Genomic DNA, 21,834 nt, shown 5'->3' with positions numbered 1-21,834 from the left:
TGTTTGAGAGGCTGGGATCAGGGACTTTCTAATTCTGGGTCACGTTCCCCGTAGCTGGGCCAGGACAACCCTCCAGGGCTTCTCCAGCCACAGGCAGAATGTGGCTAACCTCACTGGGCTGCCCCTACATCCCTTACCTGGCATTTCAAATTTTTCAGGTACTCAGCTCCCACCTGGTCTTCCCTCTCGAAGCCAGGAGCCTTCTTATAGCTGCCAGGGGCAAGGCCAGATTCTCCAGGAAAGACAATGCCTTCCAGATTGGAGGGCTTCCGGATAGAGCCCGGTGGGGAGCCACAGAGGTTAGATGGGCTGCCAAGGCTGCTGTTTCTACAGAGGAGCTGCAGCGAAGGAAGAGAGTGGGCCGGTAAGCAGGGTGCAGGTAGGGGCATGGCCACCCTCCATCCCCTTGTTGGAAGGAGAGTCTCCAGCAAGAAGCTCAGTTCCATTTCCATTTGCCAGGGAGAGCAACCAGCACCCGGGAACTCAGAACCTCAGGAGGCTCTCTGTCCCTTCTACAGCTCTACCCAGGCTGATCGTAGGCCCTGGGGACACCACCCTAGCCACGATCAGCTTGTGACAGAAGCGGGAGCAGAAAGGGCAGAACCCCCTGGGCAGAGGCCATCTCCCCAAGCACAGGGCAAGAGAGGCAGATACTGGCTCTGGGCAGGAATGGTGCCCCCACCCTCACCCCCAGACAGGCACGTACAGCGCTGAGGTCAGGGGCGTGCGGGCTGGAGGGGCTCACGGGCACCGAGTCTCCTGCAGCAGACGGCATGTACAAGACGGGGCCTGGCTGGGTGGGGCTGGACACAGCTGAGGAAGGCTGCATGTCGTCACTGAGGGGGGGCTCTGCAAGAGACGGGGCAGAGTGTCAGCAGGCCCCTGAGCCAGCTCCGGCCCTCCAGAACCGCATCCGGATCCCTTTAAAGGAGACCACATAGCCTGTGTGTGTGAACCAGATCCGGCCCTCCAAAACCGCATCTGGGTCCCTTTAAAGGAGACCACACAGCCCTGTGTGTGAAGGGAAGGCGCCTCCTTGTTTCTCTCGTCACACACCGCACTGTGCATTTACTATGCACCAGGCAGTTCGCATGAATCGTGAATCTTCATAATGACTAGAAGATAGGAGTAATATCCTGGTCTCTATTTTACAGATAAGGAAACAGGCTCAGAGTGGTTAGGTAAATCTATCAAGGTGGCTGAGCTGGGAAACAGAAGAACTGGGATTTGAACCCCAATCCGCACGACTCCAAAGCTTGGGCCATTCATCAGTTCTCCGTGCTGCCTTAGCCAGGCCCACCTCTGAGCCAAGTGTACGCTTCCCCCTCGCTTGGCCTGCAATTTCTTCTTCACTCTAATCCCTGAGACAAGGCCTAAGGCTAGGGAGGGCTTAAGAACAAACAGCAGTGGTCTGAGGTGGACAGGGGCAGCAACTCAAGCCTGTCTGAGACGAGCAGGGCGGTGTGGAGCTGCGCTGAGCAGTACGGCAGCCCAGAACCACAGGCTGCAGCTGAGACCAGAACGTGGCTGGTCTGGACTGGACTGTGCTGCAGCTATTCAAGTACACACCGGCTTTCAAAGACTTGTTTTGGGAAAAAAACATCTTGATTTTATATTGATTATATTTTAAGTTATTTTATGTTGGGTTAAATAAAAGTATACTAGAAACTAATTTAACGCTGTTTCTTTTTTTTAGATGAGGTTACTTGAAAGCCTGCGATGACTCAGGGGGGCTGCACTAGGTTACACTTGGACAGCTCTGCTCTCAGCAGGGCAGAGCGTCATGTTCCACCAGTGGTGTCCGCCACGGGAGAGGCACAGTGGCCGGGGCTCTGCCTGGGACTGAGCGCGCCACCAGGGGCACAGTCCCTGCTGTCTCACCACCCTGGAAGCTCTGGGTTTCAAGCCAGCTCCAGAGAGGTGGGGTGGGGCGGCGGGGGAATGGAACTCCCAGTGTGGGCAGGGCCCAGTGCTGGCTGACAGACTGAGCTTCGGAGAAGGGGAGTGGGGCGGGGGGAGTGGGCCCTGCCCCAAGGCAGCGGGAAGAGCGTACGTTCTACGTGGGCGAAGGCGCAGAAGGGTCCTCGAGGACAGCTGCCCGACTGCTGCATGTCGTTGCACTTGGTGGATTTATAGATCTGGAGGGCAAAGCAGAAGAGAGGCAGGTCAGGCCTGGGCAGAGAGGGATGGCAGCTGGGGTGCCTTCAGCAGGGATGGGTTAGCTCTTTCTCGTCCCTACTTGAGGCCACTTCCCTAAGTCTCTCCCTACCAATTCCTTGCTCAAGACAGTAAGCAGACACGGCCACCCCCACGCCGGGGACCACCTCCTTTCCTGGGTCACACGCCCAACCAGCCCTGACCCAGCTCTCACAGAGGGACATCCCCACTCATGATCTTGGTCAGGGCTATGACTTTCCAGTGTGCCTCTGGGCGTTAAGGGAGCCACGTTCACAGGACACCCGCCCCTCAAAGGATCCCAGCTCCAAGGCCCACCTCGGGGTGGAACTGCTGCTCCGTGCGCGTGTGGCAGTACTGGCAAGAATCTCCGTTCTCACACTTGCCAGGGTCTCCCCACTCGTCCCCATGCTTTACGTTTGGACATGGAGACGACCTGGTTCAATAACAGGGTGGGTCAGAAGGATGCAGACTGGACCTGGGGGATGCTAACGAGATCGCAGCTCAGGGCCCCTCTCAGGTCTCCCAGCTTTGCAAAGCCAGGCTCAGAAACAGGAAAGATCACTGTAGAGTGAACGCCTTACTCGGGCCAGAAGCCAGGCTTTGCTTCGCTGCCCAGCCTGGCTACATCACCAGAAGGTCACTGTTTTCTTCCCTTCAGCCAAGTCCTCCCCTCCCCACAGCACTGTGCCGCAAAAGGAGAGCCAGGCTACAGCCACATCCTGGCTTCACCCTAAAAACACCCTTCTGGGTCAGAACTAGAGGGGTTCCTAGTGAAAAGATCCTCATTTCACGGCAAAGGATTGTTCAGCTCTCCTAACCATTCCCCTCCCCTGTAGTGGGGTCCTGCGACCCCCGGGGCTGGCCTCCCTGCCCCCCACCCCGGGAGCACAGTGGAAGCAGCCTCGGCCCTGATCTGTCGCCTGCCACCCTCCTCCCACGGCTGGCCTGCTGGGGCCAAAGCACCTGTATTTGTGTTTCCGGGGGCTCCGCCGCCGGTCCTTGCTGTTGTGGTAGTAGGGGCAGGCGTAACCCTGACGGCACAGCCGCGGGGGCTTCTTACACGGCTCCGTCTTATAGTTCCCCAGCACGTAAGCGGTCTCTGCATGGGGGGCAGACGCAGGGATCAGGTGGGCAGGGAAAGGAGAAGCTACTGGGAAGGGTCCAGGAGCCAAGATTTTGGCGACAGGAATGAGCAAGGCCCCCTCCTTGTGGGCCAACACCAAGTGTGCAACCCAGGAGAGAGGTAAAGAGGACACCACCATCCCTCACTAAAGATGCTCACAGGTCAGAGAGTAAACAGGAAGTCCTCAGGAGGGCTGAGAATACACCAACTCGTGTACTTGCTCAGCCAACGTATGTGTGAAAGCCCCTGAAGGTAGTTAGGGAGCGCCAGGCTCCTCTGTTCATGGAATTCTCCAGGCAACAATACTGGGGTGGGTTGCCATTCCCTTCTCCAGGGGATCTCCCTGACCCAGGATCTCCCTGAGCCGGGTCTCCTGCATTGTAGGCAGATTCTTTACTGTCTGAACCACCAAGGAAACCCCTAACACTTTGGGATGACAGGACCAGGGTCAGGGGTGTCCCTGCAGGACTGGGCTGTAGGTGGCTGGTGTGAGGTGGGGTGAGGGGGCACAGGCCTCCCAGGAGAGGTGGTGGTTTGGGATGGAGAAGGCCATGGTGGGTGCTCAGGGAGGCTATGGGGAGGACAGGGGAGAGGACAGGCAGCTGGTGGCAGGGGCACGGCCACCCGTGTGGCCACCCTTACCTTGCCACCGCGGCTCCTCACTGAGGATTTTTTCTATCATGGCGTGGCTCGCGGCCCCAGCCGACTGGCCTTCCATGCTGCCCTCTACTGTGGTCTGGCCATTCTGCAAGGCCTCCATCGCCTGGAGCTCCCTGCAGGGACAGTAGCGGAGGAGAGACAGAGCAGGGAGGGAGCATGAGGAGGAAAGCAGCAGAGTGCCAGCCCTGCACTCCAGCTGCGGTCCTGCCTAGGGCCCTCAGCCCCGCATGGCCTTCAGCCCACCTGATGTCATAGACAGGGGAGCGGAGGTCATGGGGCCCGTGAGCAAAAGCACAGTGCAGGCCGTTTTTCGTGCAGTTGCCCTTGGCGTCGGTCTCGTGGATGCAGATCCCGGTCTTGTAGTAGCGGAGGTGGTAGCGGCGCTCCGTGTCCCCCGTGGTCCTGTGCAGGAACGGGCACCTGCAACGCAGTGGGGCTGCGTGTCACTCTGCCTCCCCCGCTGCAGCGGGCTCCCAGCCCTGCCCTTTCCTTGCCCGTGGAAGGCTTGTCATGACCCAGAGGAGGCGCTGATGTGGGTCGAGCAGGCAAGCAAGCTACAAGTCCTGCTGTGGAACAGAGCCACCCTCCCACTGCTAGTGGGGCTGCAGCCCCAAGTGGCTCCTGATAAAGCCTGGCGTTCCACGTCAACTTCTCAAAGGCTACTCAGTCGGGGCCCTAGGCCGTCCTGAAAAGAAGCTTCCCAGAGGGAATTCTTGGGAGAACACATGCTGCCCAGGTCAGGGGTCTTCAGAGAAGCAAACCGCCTTGAGCTCTGGGTGCTGCATTAGGCTGGGGGTGGGATAAGCAAGCCTCTGACCCCTGGGAGAATGCGGAGGGCTGGTGCGAGACGGCCAGTGAGGCGCACCCACAAACCCCCAGGATGGCCCCCTCGCCACCTCTGCACGGGGGGAGCACACATCAGGCAGGGTCGCAACACGCGCCCTGAGACCCTCCCAGGTTTGCCCCTCCTTATGCTTGTCGTTTGTCATGCTGTCTCTTCACAGAGCTCTGTGGCAAAATATTTTGCTGTTCTTTTAGTTGCTCAATCATGTCTGACTCTTTGCAACCCCATGGACTGCAGCCAGGCTCCTCTGTCCATGGGATTTCCCAGGCAGGAATACTGGAGTGGGTAGCCACTTCCTTCTCCAGCGGATCTTCCTGACCCAGGGATTGAACCTGCATCTCCTGGATTGCAGGCAGATTCTTTACCACTGAGCCACTGGAGGAAGCCCTGGCAAAATATTCAGTCAGCAAAAAGGGGAACTGGAGAGGATCTGTGTAAACGGGCTGTGGTGGGAACTGCGCAGGCTGAGGATAGGGTCCTGTGAGCTGCAGGGGACCAGGACAGGAGGCCCAGGAAGCCACCTTGGCTCAGGCGTGGCCTTCAGGCTTAGGAGAAGAAAGGCCTGCGCAGGGCCTCCCAAAAGTGGGGAAAGGAAAAGGGGCTTCCCCTGGGGGACGGCAGGCTCCGAGCCCAGGTCCAGGTCACAGGAAGGTGGGCCAGGCTGCAGCAGTCCCCCGAAAGCAGCCTCTGGCCCAGGAGACGGGCTCCTCGGAGGGTGGGCGGCCGGCACTCACTCGTCGCCCTCCGGGCAGAGGCCCGTGGCCTCGTCGTACTTGGTGCAGTAGACGTCAGGGCTGTAGTTGAAGGTGCCGTCCCGACGGCGGATGGACCGGCGGCGACGCTGGTTCACGAAATGCCAGTGGAAGCAGGTGTAGGGCCGGTGCTGAGTGCATTTGTGCTGCACAAAGAGCGGGCACTGCTCAGTGCGGAACTCCTTCAGGTACCTGCAGAGGGAGCCCTCGGTGAGCAGGCCAGGAGCGCAGTCATGGCCCTTGCTTCCCAGCAACACGTGGGCCACCCAGTCCCCCAAGGGCCCTACTCTGCGGGGCCAGTTCCACTGAGACACCAGAGAAGACCAGGCTGAAGGCAGGACCTTAGCGTGAGGATCCTTCCTGACACGCAGGTCCCTTGCCAGCCTGCAAGGCAGAACCACAGATGCCCTCCCCGGTCAGCTGCCTCCCATGGTGACCAGGGGAGGGCTTCCTCAGTGGCCGAGTACACCCGAGGTTTCCTAGGCCAAACCACTGATCGCAGGGGAAAGGCTGCAAACAGGAGCTTAGGGCCCTCTCTGCAGTGTCCTGCAGGGTCTCTGCTGCCTAGATCTGCCTGCCAGGCCAGGAGGCCTCGCTCATTCCAGGAGCAGGGATGGGCGCCAGGCTGAGCGCCAGGAAGGCTGCTGCTTTGGGGCTGAAAACCCAGGTCACCAGGTGTCCCTCCAGACCCCTGTCCCAGGTAGCCACTGTCCTCTCTGCCAAGCTCTTCCCAGAGATGTTTCCTAAAGCATCACCCAAACGTCTGTGAGGCTCATGTTAGAAGCATCTGAAGCCACTCCCTCTTGGCCACACCTCAGGAATGACCACCTGCAAGACTAAGGTATTTTATTTCCATCCTGACTCACCCCGGCTTGGGGGCTGTCCTTCTGGCTTTGTCCCAACCTGCGTCTCTCTCCTTTACTCTGCATCTAATGACCAAGACAACTCCAAGCCCCACCCGCCATCACCACCAGCGGAGGCCTGAACCCCTTACAGAACCACACTGTCCGTCTGTGTTTTGTTCACTTTGTGTCCTGGTGAAGTGTTTCTTCGATTCATCCCCGCCCCCCACCCCACACACACACTGGGGGACAGGCAGGCAGGCCAGTTCTTATTCAAGTCCTAACAACGCAGGCGACAAATGCCTTGATAGAGAGCGTTTGATGCCAGTGAGGATGGTTCTAGAAGGTACAAAAGGTTGTGGGCAGAAGGGAGCAGGGGGGCCAACTGACCTGGAGCCTCTGTCCAGACTACAAGCTCCACCTGGAACTGGGAGGCCTGGGACACAGGGAAGCAGGCCCAGCCCTTGTCTGGCTCATACCAGGGTGTTCAGGGCCCTGCCAGCCTGGGCACGTTGAAGGTGTGCGGGGAGGGCCGAGACCTTCCAGACAGGTTTTCTTTGATGCTTATTAAAGTGCTGAAAAATCCCCCCAGACAAGGGGAATTGCCTGGTGGTCCAGTGGTTGGAACTCCACACTTTCGGTGCCGAGGGCCTGGGTTCAATGCCTGGTTGGAGAACTGAGATCCTGCAAGCCATGTAACATGGCCAAAAAAAAAAAAGTCCTCCCAGCCCTGAAGTGTGGAGAAGTGTCCAGGCTTCCGCACTGGGCAGGGGGAAAGCCGGAAGTGGGTGCTCCCTAAAGATCACAAAGAGGTGTTTAAGGGGCAGTAAAGCTTTCAAATAGTGTCCTATTCATCCCACATGTGTTTGCTGAGCACCTACTAGGTACAGGTGCAGCAGTGAGCACTGAGGAACTGAGGCAGCAGGTCCTTACCCCCAGGAAGCCTGCATCACCACAGGAGACACACCAGTGATAGGTGCAATCAGTCAACTGTAGAAAAGGCTATAAGGACGGCTTGCTGTGGGTTCCTCGGGAACCCAGAAGGATCCTTGACCCAGGCTGGCACAGAGAAATGGGAAAGGGAAGCAGAGGTACTTGCGGGTGAAGAATGTAAGAAGGGTGTTTTAGGCAAAGGAAACAGTATCAGCTTAGAGACAGCTGTTGTTCAATTGCTCGGTCGTGTCCGACTCTTTGTGACCCCGTGACTGCAGCATGCCCGGCTTCCCTGTCCTTCACTACCTCCCGGAGTTTGCTCAAACTCATGTCCCTTGATTCAGTGATGCCATCCAACCATCTCAATCTGTCGTCCCCTTCTCCTCCTGCCCTCAATCTTTCCCAACATCAGGGTCTTTTCTAATGAGTTGGCTCTTCACATCAGATGGCTAAAGTATTGGAGATTCAGCGTTAGCATCAATCCTTGCAGTGAACATTCAGGGTTCATTTCCTTTAGCACTGACTGGTTTGATCTCCTTGCAGTCCAAGGGACTCTCAAGAGTCCTCTTCAACACCACAGTTCAAAAGCATCAGTTCTTCGGCACTCAGCCTTCTTAGAAACAGTATGTGGAGGTGAAGAGCTCCAAGTGCCTTTGTGGAATGGAGTAGGGTAGAACTCGAAAAGGGAAGTGATGAGGAGGTGAGGTGTGAGAGGGGCCAATCTTAGGGACAGCGTCTCCAGGCTGCAGGTATACTCTGAGACACCGGGGAAGCCTGCAAGGCTCCCTAGGACCCCTCTCACCCTCTTTGGTACTGGAACTCAAGGTGTTTCTCCCCGTCTGATTGTAGACAGAACTCTGCCCTGCGTGCTGCACACAGGGACCAAACCCTGGCACTGAGCTGAGACACTAAGCCCTCAAACGGCTGGACTGACCTCTCCCGGGCAGCACATACTCTACCTGACTCCCGGCCCACAGAAGACTCATTCGGGAGGTAACAGGCAGGGAATGGGGGTGGAGGAAACTGAAACCAGGGCCAGAGAAGAGTGAGAAGTAGTCAGGATTGGCAGATTAACTATAGAACATCCAGTTACACTGGAATTTGATAAATTAAATACTTCATGGGACATGCTTGTACTAAAAAAAAATTTTCCATCATTTGAAATTTCAATCTATCAGGCATCCTGTATTTTTCTTTGCTAAATGTAGCGACCCTAAGAGTGGCACCTATCTGCTTAGTATCAGTGCCTCAGTAGAAACCCAAGGAGGCTGTCCAGAGAACTGCCTTTTTGGAGAAAGAGGTCCTGGCAAGCCTGCTTCCGTGGGGCAGCACGTCCGCAGTGCTGCGTGCAGATGCTGGGGTTCCAAAGGGCTCCAGCTGGCAGGGATGCCCCGGAGAACAGACGTGGAGGCAGCAGATTATCTCATCTGATGCTTCTTCATCGGCATCACCACTGCCGTGGGGCAGACACTTGAGACCTTTTAATAGAAGGGCCCCTTGCATCTGGCCTCCCATGTCCAGTGGATGCTGCACTGCACCCATCATTCCTCCCAGAGTCCAAGTGGAATTCTTACTTTCTTAAAAGCCTTTAGCTTCCACCAGTAGCCACTGATAAAGACCAACTATTTGGCCTGGCATTTCAAGCCCTACACATCTGGGCCAGTGTACTTTTCCAGCTTCATTTATCTTGATTCCACCAACTCTGGAGTCCTTGGTGTCTTGCAAAGAGATCTTTAACTTCCCTGCCTTTGCACCTATCCCCTCCCTCACCTGGAAAAATCTTTTAAGGCTGAATTCAAAGGTAATGAACCTTCTGATGCCATCACCTCCATGAAGTTTTCCTTCACCTCTACCTACCCTCCCCTTCCTGCCCTTGTCCCCAATTAAGTTATCATCCCTAAGTTTTTATGGCACTTTCTCTAGACATTTCTTATAGCCCTTATCCTGCATTGCATATTAATAATGTGTACATTTTCCTCTGTTACTAGATTATAAAGTCCTTGATAGCCAGCATGTAAGAACCCACTACAGTAACAAAGTTTGTTGAATGAATATAACAAGAAATAAAAAGTTGCACAAGGGGCAAAGTCGACAAAGCAATACCAAGAGTTTTATGATGCCTCCAGCAGGCAGACATTGAGAGCTAGAAGCCGAAACTATTTATTTCCCTGTGAAAAGGATCACAGTGCAGGAAATTTGTAACTCAGGGGATAGGGCAGACTGTCCTACATAAAAGCCTCTTGTGAGAGAAGGGGCCAAATGACCAAACCCAGGCAGGCAGAGTACCCGCTCTCAATCCACAGTAATTAATGAGAAAAATTTCTAAGTTTCTGCTAACAGAACCACACCATCCACCACCTGGGAACCAAACTGTTTAGTGAGAACTTCCCAGCTCCCCTCCAACCTTGTGCTAACTGGCAATGCAGTGCCCAGACAGCAAAGAGAAACCCACTCAGAAATCACTCTTTCATGGATTGAAATGAAACAAATTTTCAGAAGAAATGCACAATTTTCTCCTTTAAGCTCCAACCCATCTTTCTATTTTATAAAGGTTTCTCTTCAATTCAAGCAGCTCTCAGGAAAACCAAGTTGTCCTGGAATCCTCCCTTAGGAGAGAAGACTCACCAGCCACCCTGGCCCCACTCCAAGATCTGAGGGATGCACAGGGCCACAGAGCTCAATTCTTCCCACACCACCTCCTGGGAGCACCCCACTCAAGGATAAACGTCCATGAACACAGACTAGCTGCAGACTGCAAGGCCTCGGTGACCCACTGTGGCCAGGATGAGTTGAGAAACCACCAAGGAAAAAGAAAAAAAGAAACCACCCAGGCCCTGAGTAAATAAGAGCTGATGGAGACAGCCACACCTTCGCCCAGCAGAAGCATCAAGGAAGGTTAGAGGGACACCACAGCCGGTCAGCGGCTCGCCTTAACTGAGGAGCAGTGCCTGCATGCCTGTCCCACCGGGGGCTGACTTTCAATCAAAGCCATCGCTCATTCCTTTTTAGGATATCATATTAGTTATCCTCTAAATGGTTTACTTATAAAAGTAAAAGATCATTGTGAAAGTAACATGTCCACTTATAAATTTTAAATGCAGAAAAGGGCAAAATTATCCTAAGTTCCACCACAAATACTGCTAGACTTCTGGTAAATCTTCTCCCAGTATTTTTACACAAATATAATCATAGGTATCAAGTTACTAAATGGCTTTATAAAACTAATACTTTTCCCTAAAAACTTCAAAAATCAAATACATGCAAATATCTTTTTAAAAAAATCAAATAATACTTTTAATATTTACTGGATTATTTTTATTTTCCAAAGTTCTAAAAAAAATGACAAAAATCTGCCTACTTGATATCTAAATTCACTCACTTGGCCCAATAACCCAACAGTGATAACAGGTAAGGGATTAACAATAAATTCAGTAAATTACATCACTCTTAAGTAGGTGTGAAAAGAAGTGCTAACTGCTACCAGCTCAATTTCCAGCTAAACTTTTTCTTAGTTTATTATTTTTGGTCACACAGTGCAGCTTGCGGGATCTCAGCTCCAAGGACCAGGGATGAAACCCGCACCCTCGGCAGTGCTTTAAAGAAGAGTCCTACTGCCAGGGAATTCCAACTAAATCCTATTCCAAGCTGTCTCATTTAATAGCTTTATCCATTTAGGTTTTTTACTCTTCTGGGGAGGAGTGTGGGGAGAATCTGGATAAACAGAAAAATACTAGAGATGACTGTTAGAAAAACTGTGTAAATTTGGAGGCAACAGGCGAGCAGCAGCTGGTGTCTCGATCCGTATCTAGCTCCCCACTGCTCCAAGAAGAGCGTTTGGCATGGCCTCACTCTGCCACCCCTGCAGCCAGGGACCCACTCCCCCCACCAGCAGGCTGACCTCCACAGCAGGGTCAGCAAACTTTTCTGCCAAGGACCATACAGTAAGTAGTTTAGACTTTGAGGGCTAAGAGCCCAAACTGAGGATACTATGTAGGTACTTACATAACAAGAGAAAAAACAAATTTCCACAAATTTTTATTGTTGGAAGATAAATAACTGGCCACAATTTTTGGTAATACAGGTCTACTAATAAGAACGGGCTTGGGGGGCAAGTATAACATTTGCAAAGTTGGGGGTCCCCTGCATCAAAACTTGGTTACAAATGTTCATCTGTTAATACTGACTCTGTAACAGGATTTGACCGATTTCACTTTTGGAAATGTCTGTTCACATAGATAGGTCCTGCCAAATGCGGTTATCATTCTACAAGCATGACTTTAACTGAGCATATATTAGTTTTGGAAGACATTTATAGAATTGTATTAGTGCCCTGATACTTTTCTCTTAATCACTTTCATCTGAAGGTTTGGTATAAACTTCTTATTTGCAAATATTTTGAAATATGGAAATTTCCTTTGTATTCCTATCGAGATGCAAAGTCACTTTTCAAACAGTAATTTGTGTTCAGCAATTATATCCATGGTAAATCTGTGTAGGAATAGAGGTCTCACCTTTAACTTTTAGCAGCAGAGAAAGTGTATAAGGCATCTTGACTTAGGATTCAAATATTAGTTGTCAAAATGACTTTAATGCAATGTAAAGTTTGCATATAAGTGATGTTTTTCCTTGTAATTTTAGAATGAATTAAGAAAAATCAAGTCTGCAGCAAAAGCTAATTTCCAAAGCCATTCAGCGTTCAGTAATAGTGGCTGAAAATGGTTGTTCTTTCAGAAAAATTTCAATCTCGGCCCTCAATTCAAACAACAACAAGAGAATTTTACCACTATTAAGCTATCAAATGGTTGTGTAGTAGGGCATGTCAGAATACTCAGCTTTTATTTCTGATAAAAATTCATGGAACTGAGGATGGTTAAATCCCACAAGAGGGAGTGAAATTCATCACTGATCCTAGCATTGCAATCGCTCATGACAGATTACATCATTTTCTACTCTGCACATATTCCTACCATCATGTGTTGTGACAGATATTAACTGATTATACTTCATGTTGTACTGAATTAGTATTTTCTTGTCTTTTTTGAAAATATTCTCAGCTGCAGCTGTTTTAAGTAGACTATTCAAAGAGGCTACTTCTTTAGTCACTTCACACATGGCATTGACTCCATGAACAAAACAACTAAACAGCTTCTGTTGACTCATCAAGAGCCAAGAAAAACTACACAAAATCATCTGCCTTGTTTTTAATTGACTATTGATGTTGCTCCCATTGACCTCAGCATTTTGAGAAATTGTTCTTGCTGAACGGCTAACACTCTTTTAAACAAATGCTCTGGACATATTTCTTCAGTTCCTGCATCAAATGCAATTTAATTAATTCAATATCAGTATGGCTTCCCTTGCCTGGTTAACAAATGAGGCCTCATTTTCCGTTGTAGCCTCATTTTCATTTTTGTGAAGAAATACCACTGTAACAAAATAGTCTCTTTAAAAATTTAATTTTTCTGACAGTTGCCTTCCTGTGAGTTGGGAATATTGTGACAACTGTGTAGTCTGGTAGTGCTGATGGACTCCTTGAGCACAGCTTTTTAATTACAGATAGCTCGGCCAACTAATTCAGGGACAAGAAAATCCACTCCACTGTGCCCTAAAAACACGGTATTTCAAGTCCATTTTCCCCCTCCTCTCGTTCTGACATGATAGTCAGGCACTGGTGATGAAGAATAAAACAAAACACTGTGGCGCTAGAAACACTGTCGAGTTGTAACCACGTCACCGTGATTTCTGGTGCACGGCACAGCAATTCAGAGCCGTTTGCACCACATGTGTGAATGCAGAGCAACTGCCTGGTCTCCATCAAAACTACTGAACTCTGTGGTTAAACTGCAAACGTGGCCATAGACGATATGTAAGCCAATGAGCGCGTGTCCCAATAAAGCTTTATTTACGGATGCTGAAAATTAAATTTCATGTAATTTTCATGTGTCACAAGATATTATTCTTTTTCGACCACTAAAAATGTAAAACCTGCTCTCGGCTCACCCACCGCACACCAGCAGGCAGCTGGGTGGGTCTGGCCCAGAGCCGCAGGTCGCCGCCCGCGGTCGAGGGCTGGGTGCTCCGCAGCACACCGCAGCCCCCCTCACGGTTCCTCTCCATGCTTTCGGCTGTGCTGCTCCTGCCTCCAGGTCCCCTCTGCGCTGTGCCTCGCTCTGCAGGGAAGTTTCCTGCCCTGCCCAGGGGTGTTAATGGCCTCCTCCTCTGTGCTTCCACCACACTGTTTGAACCCGGCTGGTATGGCCCCACCATAGAGCATTTCAACTGCTCTGTACACAGCCACGTTTGCTCATCTTTGTACCCTTGCACAAAGCCAGCTTGCAGCAGGTGTTCAAGACACGTTTGTCCAAGAAAAAGCAAAAACATTAAAGCATCCCAAATGGTATAAGCCTGGTCCACAGAAGCTGTGCACTAACCTAGCGAAACACTGAGAGGCAACTTAGATGTTTCTCCTGGTGATTAAGAAACCAGTAACTTCTCTAGCTACCTTCCCCACAGTGTCTGCACGGCCATGCTTCTCACATTCAACGCTAAATTTGAGATCTTCAGCCTTACAAGCAGACTAGAAAAGCAACCAGTGGGATGGCCTGCTCTGTAGTTGTTGCTGGGAATGTGCAAAGATAAACAGAGATACGTTAAGTGAAAGAAAAAAATACATAAATATAACCAGACAACTAGCTAAACTATATACAGAAAGAAAAACTGGAAAAGAAAAATACATCCAGTATTAATAGTTGATTTTAGTGGTTATCATGACTTTTCTTTACCGTAACTTGATGTTTAAGATAAAGAACTCGTTAGGAAAGAAGTCTACAATTTTACTGACAACTTGACAGGGAATCCTATCTGATCCAAAATTAAATAAAAGATATATGTTGCTAATAAGTCAGAAGAGTTAAGTTAAAAGTCAACTGTGGTAAACTTTTTTGTAAAATGAATGACTCCTAAAACGTCATCCTGCTTCTGATACGTATCTTAGTGGATTCACATGTAGGACAGTCAGATATGAACAAAAAGGCACACGGGCAAGACAATGATGGCCTCTGGAGAAGCAACAGAAGAGATGGTGCGGCAACACTAGGTGGGCTCAGGACTCCCAACGTGCACAGTGAACCGCAATCTATGAGCCCAACAAAAAGGAGACAACAGACTGAGCCAACAGAAGCAGCCCACCCTGGACGCCTCACAGCTTGGAGGTCTCGGGCCCTGCTCCTGGGAGCACGGCTGTTCTCCTAGCCAGTCAGTGGTCACTGCTCCTAAGCCTCCCAACGGGGGCCACAGAGATCTGGCAACATGACAGATGTACCCATGTCCCTAATAAGTCACCACTGTTCATCTTTATTACAGCTAGTCTTATAAAATCTGACTTTTGTCTGTTTCAGGCAATATACAAGCTTTATCGTGGAAAAAGAAATCTTAAAATCCAACAAACAAATCTGTTCTTAAAAATTCCCTGTTGAGACCTAGTCATAACATGACAGGATTCCGAAACTAGCAAAAGGAAAAACAAACAAGCCCCCTCCTCACCAACCCCGGCAAAAACTCATTATTGTAGTGTTCAAAGGTTCAAATGACACTTACCTACTAATATAATCTACTGTTTTCCATATTCATATTAACCTTACTGGCTACTTTTTTTTTCTCTCATATATAATTCCTATAAAGAAATTTGGTTACAGAACTCATACTTCATGGTTTACCAAAGATTCTTCCTTTTTAAGTTTGAGAATAAAATCCTTAATTTCAAGAATATTATAACAGCAGATAAGCAGTACATTAAGAATCCTAAATTATTTATCTGTGTGTGTGTAAGTATTTCTTACAATTTGTGAAGAAATCTTCCCTCATTTTTGAAAAACGTTAGGTAAACTATTAGCAGTTCTAGATTCAACGTTTATAAAGATCTACAAACACATTCTGTTTCACACCCAACATAATCCAGAAACCATACAACAGTATAACAATGACCACACCAGTAGGATTTGCCACCCCCTCCCACTCCAGTGTTCTTGCCTGGAGAATCCCAGGGACAGGGGAGCCTGGTGGGCTGCCGTCTCTGGGGTCGCACAGAGTCGGACACGACTGAAGTGACTTAGCAGCAGCAGCACGAAAAAAAAAGGTTTTAAAAAAAACTGCACCAGGGACTTCCCTTGTGGTCCAGGGATTAAGCATCTACCTCCCAAAGCAGGGGACACAGGTTTGATCCTGGTGAGGAAACTAAGATTCCACGTGCCAACGGGACAACTTAGCCTACATGCCACAACTAGTGAGCCAGCGGGCCACATGAAGACCCAGAGCAGCCAAAATTAAAAAAAAATAAATAAATAAGAGCTAAAATTCGTAACTGGTAAATATTTGGATAAAACGCTGATAAATTCTGGTAAAGTGCTATCTTCTGATGTGATCCTGGTGTAGAACATTCTTTCTGACAGAAAAAGCAAGTTCAAAGAGTATTTTTCAGGCAAACAAAATAAGCATCTAGTGAATTTCTGTGTATGTCTAAATCTTTAAGACAGGCTTCGATTCTATAACTAGGTTTTAGCCAAACACTTTAGGGCCAGTAGCAACCTCAGAGATATAGTGAAACTATCCTAACAGAGATACATACACAGAGACCCACGGTACAACAGGCATTTTAGCAAGCAAGAATTTAAGGTGGGGAGTCACGCATTGCCAATGAATTCAGCCCATTTTTCACTGGGAAAGAGCTGACACCTGTGAACTGTCCCGGCCCCAAGAATGAACACGAACCATGAACAGTACCAGATGGTGTACCTGGTTCCCTCTTTCTAGGATCTTGCAACGGGTAAAACTGAAGCAAGTTCATGTAATCAGTGGCTCATATCATTGATTCTGGAGAATATGTGAGGACTGTTGAATACTCTGGTTTATTCTTCTCTAAATTAGATAACACCTTGTTTTGATTCAAAGTCTTCTTGTGTACGACTGGCCTGAAGAGCTTCCAATTTGATGAGCTAATTTAGTACAAAGTCTGAACTGATGTGTTATTTTGAACACTGTTTTCTGTACAACAAAGTCTGTATCCCTCAAAGAGTAGATCTGTTTAGAACAAATTCATCATGTAAGATATAACCAGGCTGATGAAGGCTGTAAGAACTGTGACTGAAGTAAAATTCCAATGGATACAGAAGAGAGGAGTATGCTCTGAAGACAACACAGGCTCAAGCTGTTGAAGGAGACAGCAATGCTACTGAAAGCAGTAACCTGGGCATTGTTCAGATACTGAGTAAGAACAGTACTTTCATCGTGCTAAATGCCAGGCGTGGTTTTCAGCACTTTATATACATTAACTCACGGAATCCTCACAACAAGCCCTTGGCACAGGTACTACCAGTATCGTCAGGAGACTGACGCACTAGGGAAGTCACTTGCCCAGGCTCCCACAGCTGTAAGCGGCAGAGTGGCCTTGCAACTCAAGGCAGGCTGGTCCTGGTGTCCTACTCTTCAACACCACGTGGATGTTAACTGTGCTTTTCTTCACTGAGCTACAGGAAAAACAGCAGCAGCAAGTAAGTATAAGCAACCCTCTAGAAGCTGCTGAAAATACGTCAGGGAGTTTTTGACAGGCCATAATCACAATACCATAAAACAAAAACAGAAACGTTAGCTTCAGCATACCCTACCGGGTATATAATATCCATCTTGTGTATTCATTATAAAACACTTAGTTCAATAGTAAAAATCTGTTTGATTTGGTTTTAACTAAGAAAACACAAGTGTACGCTTCTAATTTATGTGGGGTTTTTGTTGTTCTGTTTGTTGGCTGCACCATGCGGCTCATGGAATCTTAGTTCCCCAACCAGGGACGGAACCCACACCCGCTTCGTTAGAAACATGGAGTCTTAATCACTGGACCACCAGAGGAGTCTAATTTAGGTTATGTTTGACTTAACACAAATCCTGAACTACCAGATGCTTGGCACTTCTTAGCAGTAGAAGTAAAATAAAAAGAATAATGCTCTTACCAAAATGAATACAAGCTTAAGATATAAAAACCACTGCTTAAAAACTTGCAAGTCATAACACACCACACCAAAGTTTTATCAACCTCTTCCTTCCTAAAGCATTAACTATCTCTCTTCAATGGCAGTAGTTTTGTGAATAGACCAAAATATCACAGGAAGGTGGGAACACCCATCGGCTTCTCACAAGAAGTCATTCTGTTAGGACTCATGGTGGCCATAAGATGTTTCAAATACTAATGGGAAACAAACGAGTCAACTTATGAACACAAAAAGCAAACTGTGATATAAAGAATAAGGAAAGGGAGGGAATATTTTAGTAAGTTCAGATATGACATGATAATACTATCACAGGCTTAATATCTTTGTTTTCTAAATAAACTGAGCCACCAACAGGAAAAAGGTCACCTCACAGAAAACGCTATGAGATTTTTAAGTCGCTAGACTCCTTTCCATCTTCTCTTCCTCATCAGCTCTTGAAACTGCTGTCAAATTCTACACACTGGCAAAGAAAAAAAGGGGTGAAAGTTGAGGGATTTTATAAAGAAATTAAAAGTTAATTGTGATTATTTGAATTAAAAGTATTATAGCCATTGATATCATTTTAAATGCCTGAAACACACGGCCTGTCCTTACAGAAATGCCCATGTGATCATTAAAACAATTATCACAACACCTGATGAACAGAATCAGTTCATTTTAGCAGAACAGCAACCTCTTCTACCTCCCACCCACCCCACTAAATAAACACAATTCATTTTACGAAGCTATTGGGAAAAGTGTGCTTGTTCTACATAATGGTTATCAATTCAGAGACAATTTAAAGTACAACTACAAACAACTAGAATCCCAAATTCACTTCTTAAAAGAATCTCCATAGACTTACAACATGGAGGCATTTGCCTAGTATGGATATATGGAGATGAAGCCATTGAGAAGGCTGGGAGAAGGGTGCCACGGAGCTTTTTGAAAACTGTGGGCTCTCCCATGCTGAATGATACTACCAAGCCCTGACAGGCCATGTGTCTAAGGTCTCTTAAGTAGGAGAGACTCATATATACTGATTTTAAAAATCCTTAAAAAAAAAAAAAAACTGAGAAGTAACTTATACGCCATAAAAAGTCACCATTTTAAAGTGTGCATTTCAGTGGTTTTTAGTATAACCATCAACATGGTCTGATTCCAGAACACTCCCACCCCCCCAAATAAACCTCATACCTATGTTCATAAGCACTGACTTTACCCAAACTTTCTCCACAGATCTCTCTGTTGCCCATGCAGGTATTTAAGGTGGCTGGCTGGGGTAACTCTACAGAGAATCTACATGGTAAGAAAACAAGAAAACTACACTGTCCAGAAGGACACTGGTCACAAATCCTTGACATTTTTAGCAATCAGACTAACTGTACTTTTCATATATTGGCTAAGAATAACAAGAAACTTACATTCAACATCCATCTTCACATAACACATTAGTGTGCCCCAAAATTCATCCAAGATGTTAAAAGAGGGAAGACAATCTACTAGGATTAGCCATAACTGTCCACAGTTGTAATTGCAAAATACAGAAGATGCGTATGTGGGAAAACCTCCTTTAGTATCAAGAACAGCTGGATCAAAAACAAAACAAAATGAAAAACTTAATCATTAAGCAAATATCATCCCCATTTGGGAAAATAATCTCTAGACCAGTCCTCTAATTAAAGTAATGGAGCTTGAAATGCAACCTGACTTTTACCAAGCTTTTGACCTAGCATCTTTCCTAAGGAGAAAAACAATCTTTAGGCAAAGGTCTGGTAGGAAAGCCTGCAGGTGAGTGGTGCTCAGGCTGTTGCAGGATTCTCATTACCTAAGTGAGCTTAATAGCTCCTAAGACACACAGGAAGGAGACCTCACCTTCAGGCATCAATGTGTTGAAAGCGGGAGGAAGTAGGTCCACGAGGGTGTCTTGCTTTGGGGCACTTATCTGGGGTGCTATTTCCAGAGAAGGAGCTCAAGATGGATTTCTCTAAGTTGCTCTCAGAGTTGTCTGGCTGCCCTCACCAATAAGCCACAGTCTTTGTAGGTTGAGAGAAACCACCAGTCAAAGCAGATGCATATGGATGGTGGGGAAGCCTTCTTTAGTATCTAACATGGTTGGATTAAAACAAAAGAACTTAACCATTAAGGAAATTTTCACTTTAATCATTAATTTAGATGATAGCAAATATCAACTAGACGCTAAATTTAAGGCTATCCTTAGCATGGGCACTTAACGCTTATTAATGGGGATTTTGTAGGCTTGCCTGAAGGCCACAGTGAGCTCTCAACTTTGTCCTGCAAGGAATTGATAAATGAGCAAACAAGATCCAGAAATGTTTATTGGTAATTTAACTCATTCCTGCTGAGGCTGCTAAGGAATGCTTCCACTGACTTCCACTGTGCAACAAGTTGTGCTCTAGAGTAATGTATTTACAATGTTACTGCAATTTGCAATAATGACTTAAATACTGTTCATTGCCTGGATTTTCCAAAACACAGTCAGATGCAATCAAGCTAAGCTCATGAGATTTACATAATGCATACACTAACAAATTTCCCTCAAAATCATTTATCTATGGAAGTACTGCTACATTATTCTTGTTTAAAGACACCCAGGAAACAGTCCTCAATTAAAATGACAACTGGCTAGATGAGGCTATAAAGCGTTTATCTCTGTCTTTCTGTAAGAGATCACCCAGTGGTCAGAAAGCTCCAAGAAACCTTTAATAAACTAGAATTTCACTTTCTTTTAATACAGAGCATTAAGAAGTCTGAGAATCAACTTGCAACTAAAAGAATCCAAAAATGATGTTTTTGAGGTTTATATCCGCTTATGGGATCAAAATAATGAGGTCAAAAATTGAATTTTTTTTTTTGGCTAAGCTGCAGAATCTTAGTTCCCTGACCAGGGACTGAACCCAGGCCACAGCAGTGAACGTGCCAAGGTCTAACCATTGGACTACCAGGGAAATCCCAAAATCAAGGACTTGCCAAATCCCAAATGGTAAATTTTTTTGTTGACCTTTCAACTATACAGTTTTAACAATATTAATTATGTAGTAAAAAAGCCCAAAGTTAGCTAAATTTGTATTACTCCGAAATTTCCCATTCCTCAATCTGTTTTCATAAAACTCTTCTAAAATATAAGATGGATTTGTTCTAAATAAAGCTGCATTAAACTTAGTCTCTGTCAAAAAAAGAAAAATTACCTAGCAAGAGGTCACGTGGTTCTTGTATTGAAGAGTACTAATACAGGCACATTATCATTTTACTTAGAGGTAATCAGACACATGGAATTGTACAACACAGGAAATTCTGATATAACCACTTTCTAAAAGGGTCGAATTCCTCAGGCCTAGTAGCACAAGTGCCCAATACACCAATTTTCTGAAAGGATTACTTTTTGTTTCTCCTAAAGTAAGATTATTCAAGAGCTTAAAAAAACACCCAACAAAATAATTATCTTTCAAACTGTTATGATAATCCTCTTGGTTTATAAAAAGGAGGGCTCAAACTCTAGGAGTTTGGCTGTGGGATAAGAATAAAGGGCAAGAAGCAAGCCAACAGGAAGGCAATTTTTCCTTGTGATGGATTCAAAAGCATTTGCCAACGCTGCCATTATGGTGTGTGTGCTTAGTTGCTCAGTTGTGTTGGGCTCTTTGTGGACCCATGGACTGTAGATCAGTGGCGTTCAATTTTAATGCAAACCTCCTCTGAACTATTGCAAAATTACTGCTTATCACATAATCTCAAATAACATCAGGTACAAAAAAAATACACAAATTAACATAATTTATGTATAAGCAAGCTTTAAAAGGCAAAAAAAATTGACAGGTAAAAAAATACAAACATTAAAAAAGGAGTCTGTATCTTTATTCGATGATGGGATCAGTGCAATCGATAAGGTCATCTTTATTATTTTTTTTAAGGTCATCTTTAGATTGGAATAAATTCTAGGAATTCATGCTATGAAGGAGAATAAAAAAAACGTGGGGCAGCTCAAAATTTTATAGCAAATACTGAAATCAAAATTAAAATGTTCCTGTCTTCTAACCCCCAAGGACAACAAATGGGTTCAGAGCCAACAAGTATACTGGTGCCGCACAGCGTCTTTATGCTTCCTGCTCCTCAGACCTCATGACAAGGGATGAAGCTTTCCAAATCATCCAGGTTTCTGAAGGCCCATAAATCTATCAAGAAAGAGTTCTCTTTCCACCAACTGAGTTCTACCTCTGATTTTCGGAGATAAAAACAAACACACAGATACACATGAACAGATAACAGAAAATAGATGGTAACACCTCCAACCTTCAATCAGACCTGAGCTTTACATCTGCTACTGTCCATTTACTAAGCCACTTCAAGAGCCAAGACTGATTACTCTGTACTTATCCCACAAGAAGCTGAAAGGCAGATTTTAAACAAATCTCATTTTAACAATGAGCATCAGGGACTTCCCTGGTGGTCCAGCTGCTAAGACTCT

General features: G+C 47.0%; 1 protein-coding gene and 1 long non-coding RNA gene across 5 annotated transcripts in view; both read right to left on the bottom strand.

Annotated features, from left to right (window-relative positions):
• The window catches only part of UNK (unk zinc finger), a 32,187-nt gene that overhangs the window by 8,596 nt on the left and 1,757 nt on the right, over positions 1 to 21,834 (bottom strand). For 3 of the 4 annotated variants that reach the window (XR_015147174.1, XM_086356173.1, XM_086356175.1), the window contains exons 2-9: positions 5,540 to 5,749; positions 4,205 to 4,381; positions 3,944 to 4,074; positions 3,142 to 3,277; positions 2,494 to 2,611; positions 2,054 to 2,138; positions 707 to 849; positions 138 to 338 (exon numbers count right to left, since the gene is read on the bottom strand). Coding sequence is in view for 3 of the 4 variants with exons in the window: in XM_086356173.1 (XP_086212299.1) it covers positions 138 to 338; positions 707 to 849; positions 2,054 to 2,138; positions 2,494 to 2,611; positions 3,142 to 3,277; positions 3,944 to 4,074; positions 4,205 to 4,381; positions 5,540 to 5,749 (1,201 nt within the window). In the remaining variant the exon portion in view is untranslated. The remainder of the gene's footprint in view (positions 1 to 137; positions 339 to 706; positions 850 to 2,053; positions 2,139 to 2,493; positions 2,612 to 3,141; positions 3,278 to 3,943; positions 4,075 to 4,204; positions 4,382 to 5,539; positions 5,750 to 21,834) is intronic. The other variant, XM_086356174.1, reaches the window with a different exon arrangement.
• On the bottom strand, positions 18,865 to 21,616 carry LOC147351091 (uncharacterized). Its single transcript, XR_015147176.1, has 2 exons — positions 19,227 to 21,616; positions 18,865 to 18,940 (listed from the first exon to the last, which is right to left on the bottom strand). It is a non-coding gene; the product is annotated as an uncharacterized LOC147351091 (long non-coding RNA).

Source organism: Bos grunniens, chromosome 19 (assembly GCF_055505025.1).
Source record: "Bos grunniens cultivar Pamir isolate PY7600 chromosome 19, Bosgru_T2T1.0, whole genome shotgun sequence".
NCBI lineage: Eukaryota > Metazoa > Chordata > Mammalia > Artiodactyla > Bovidae > Bos > Bos grunniens.
The sequence above is the reverse complement of the archived record's forward strand: the minus strand, read 5'-3'. Positions and strand labels throughout refer to the sequence as shown.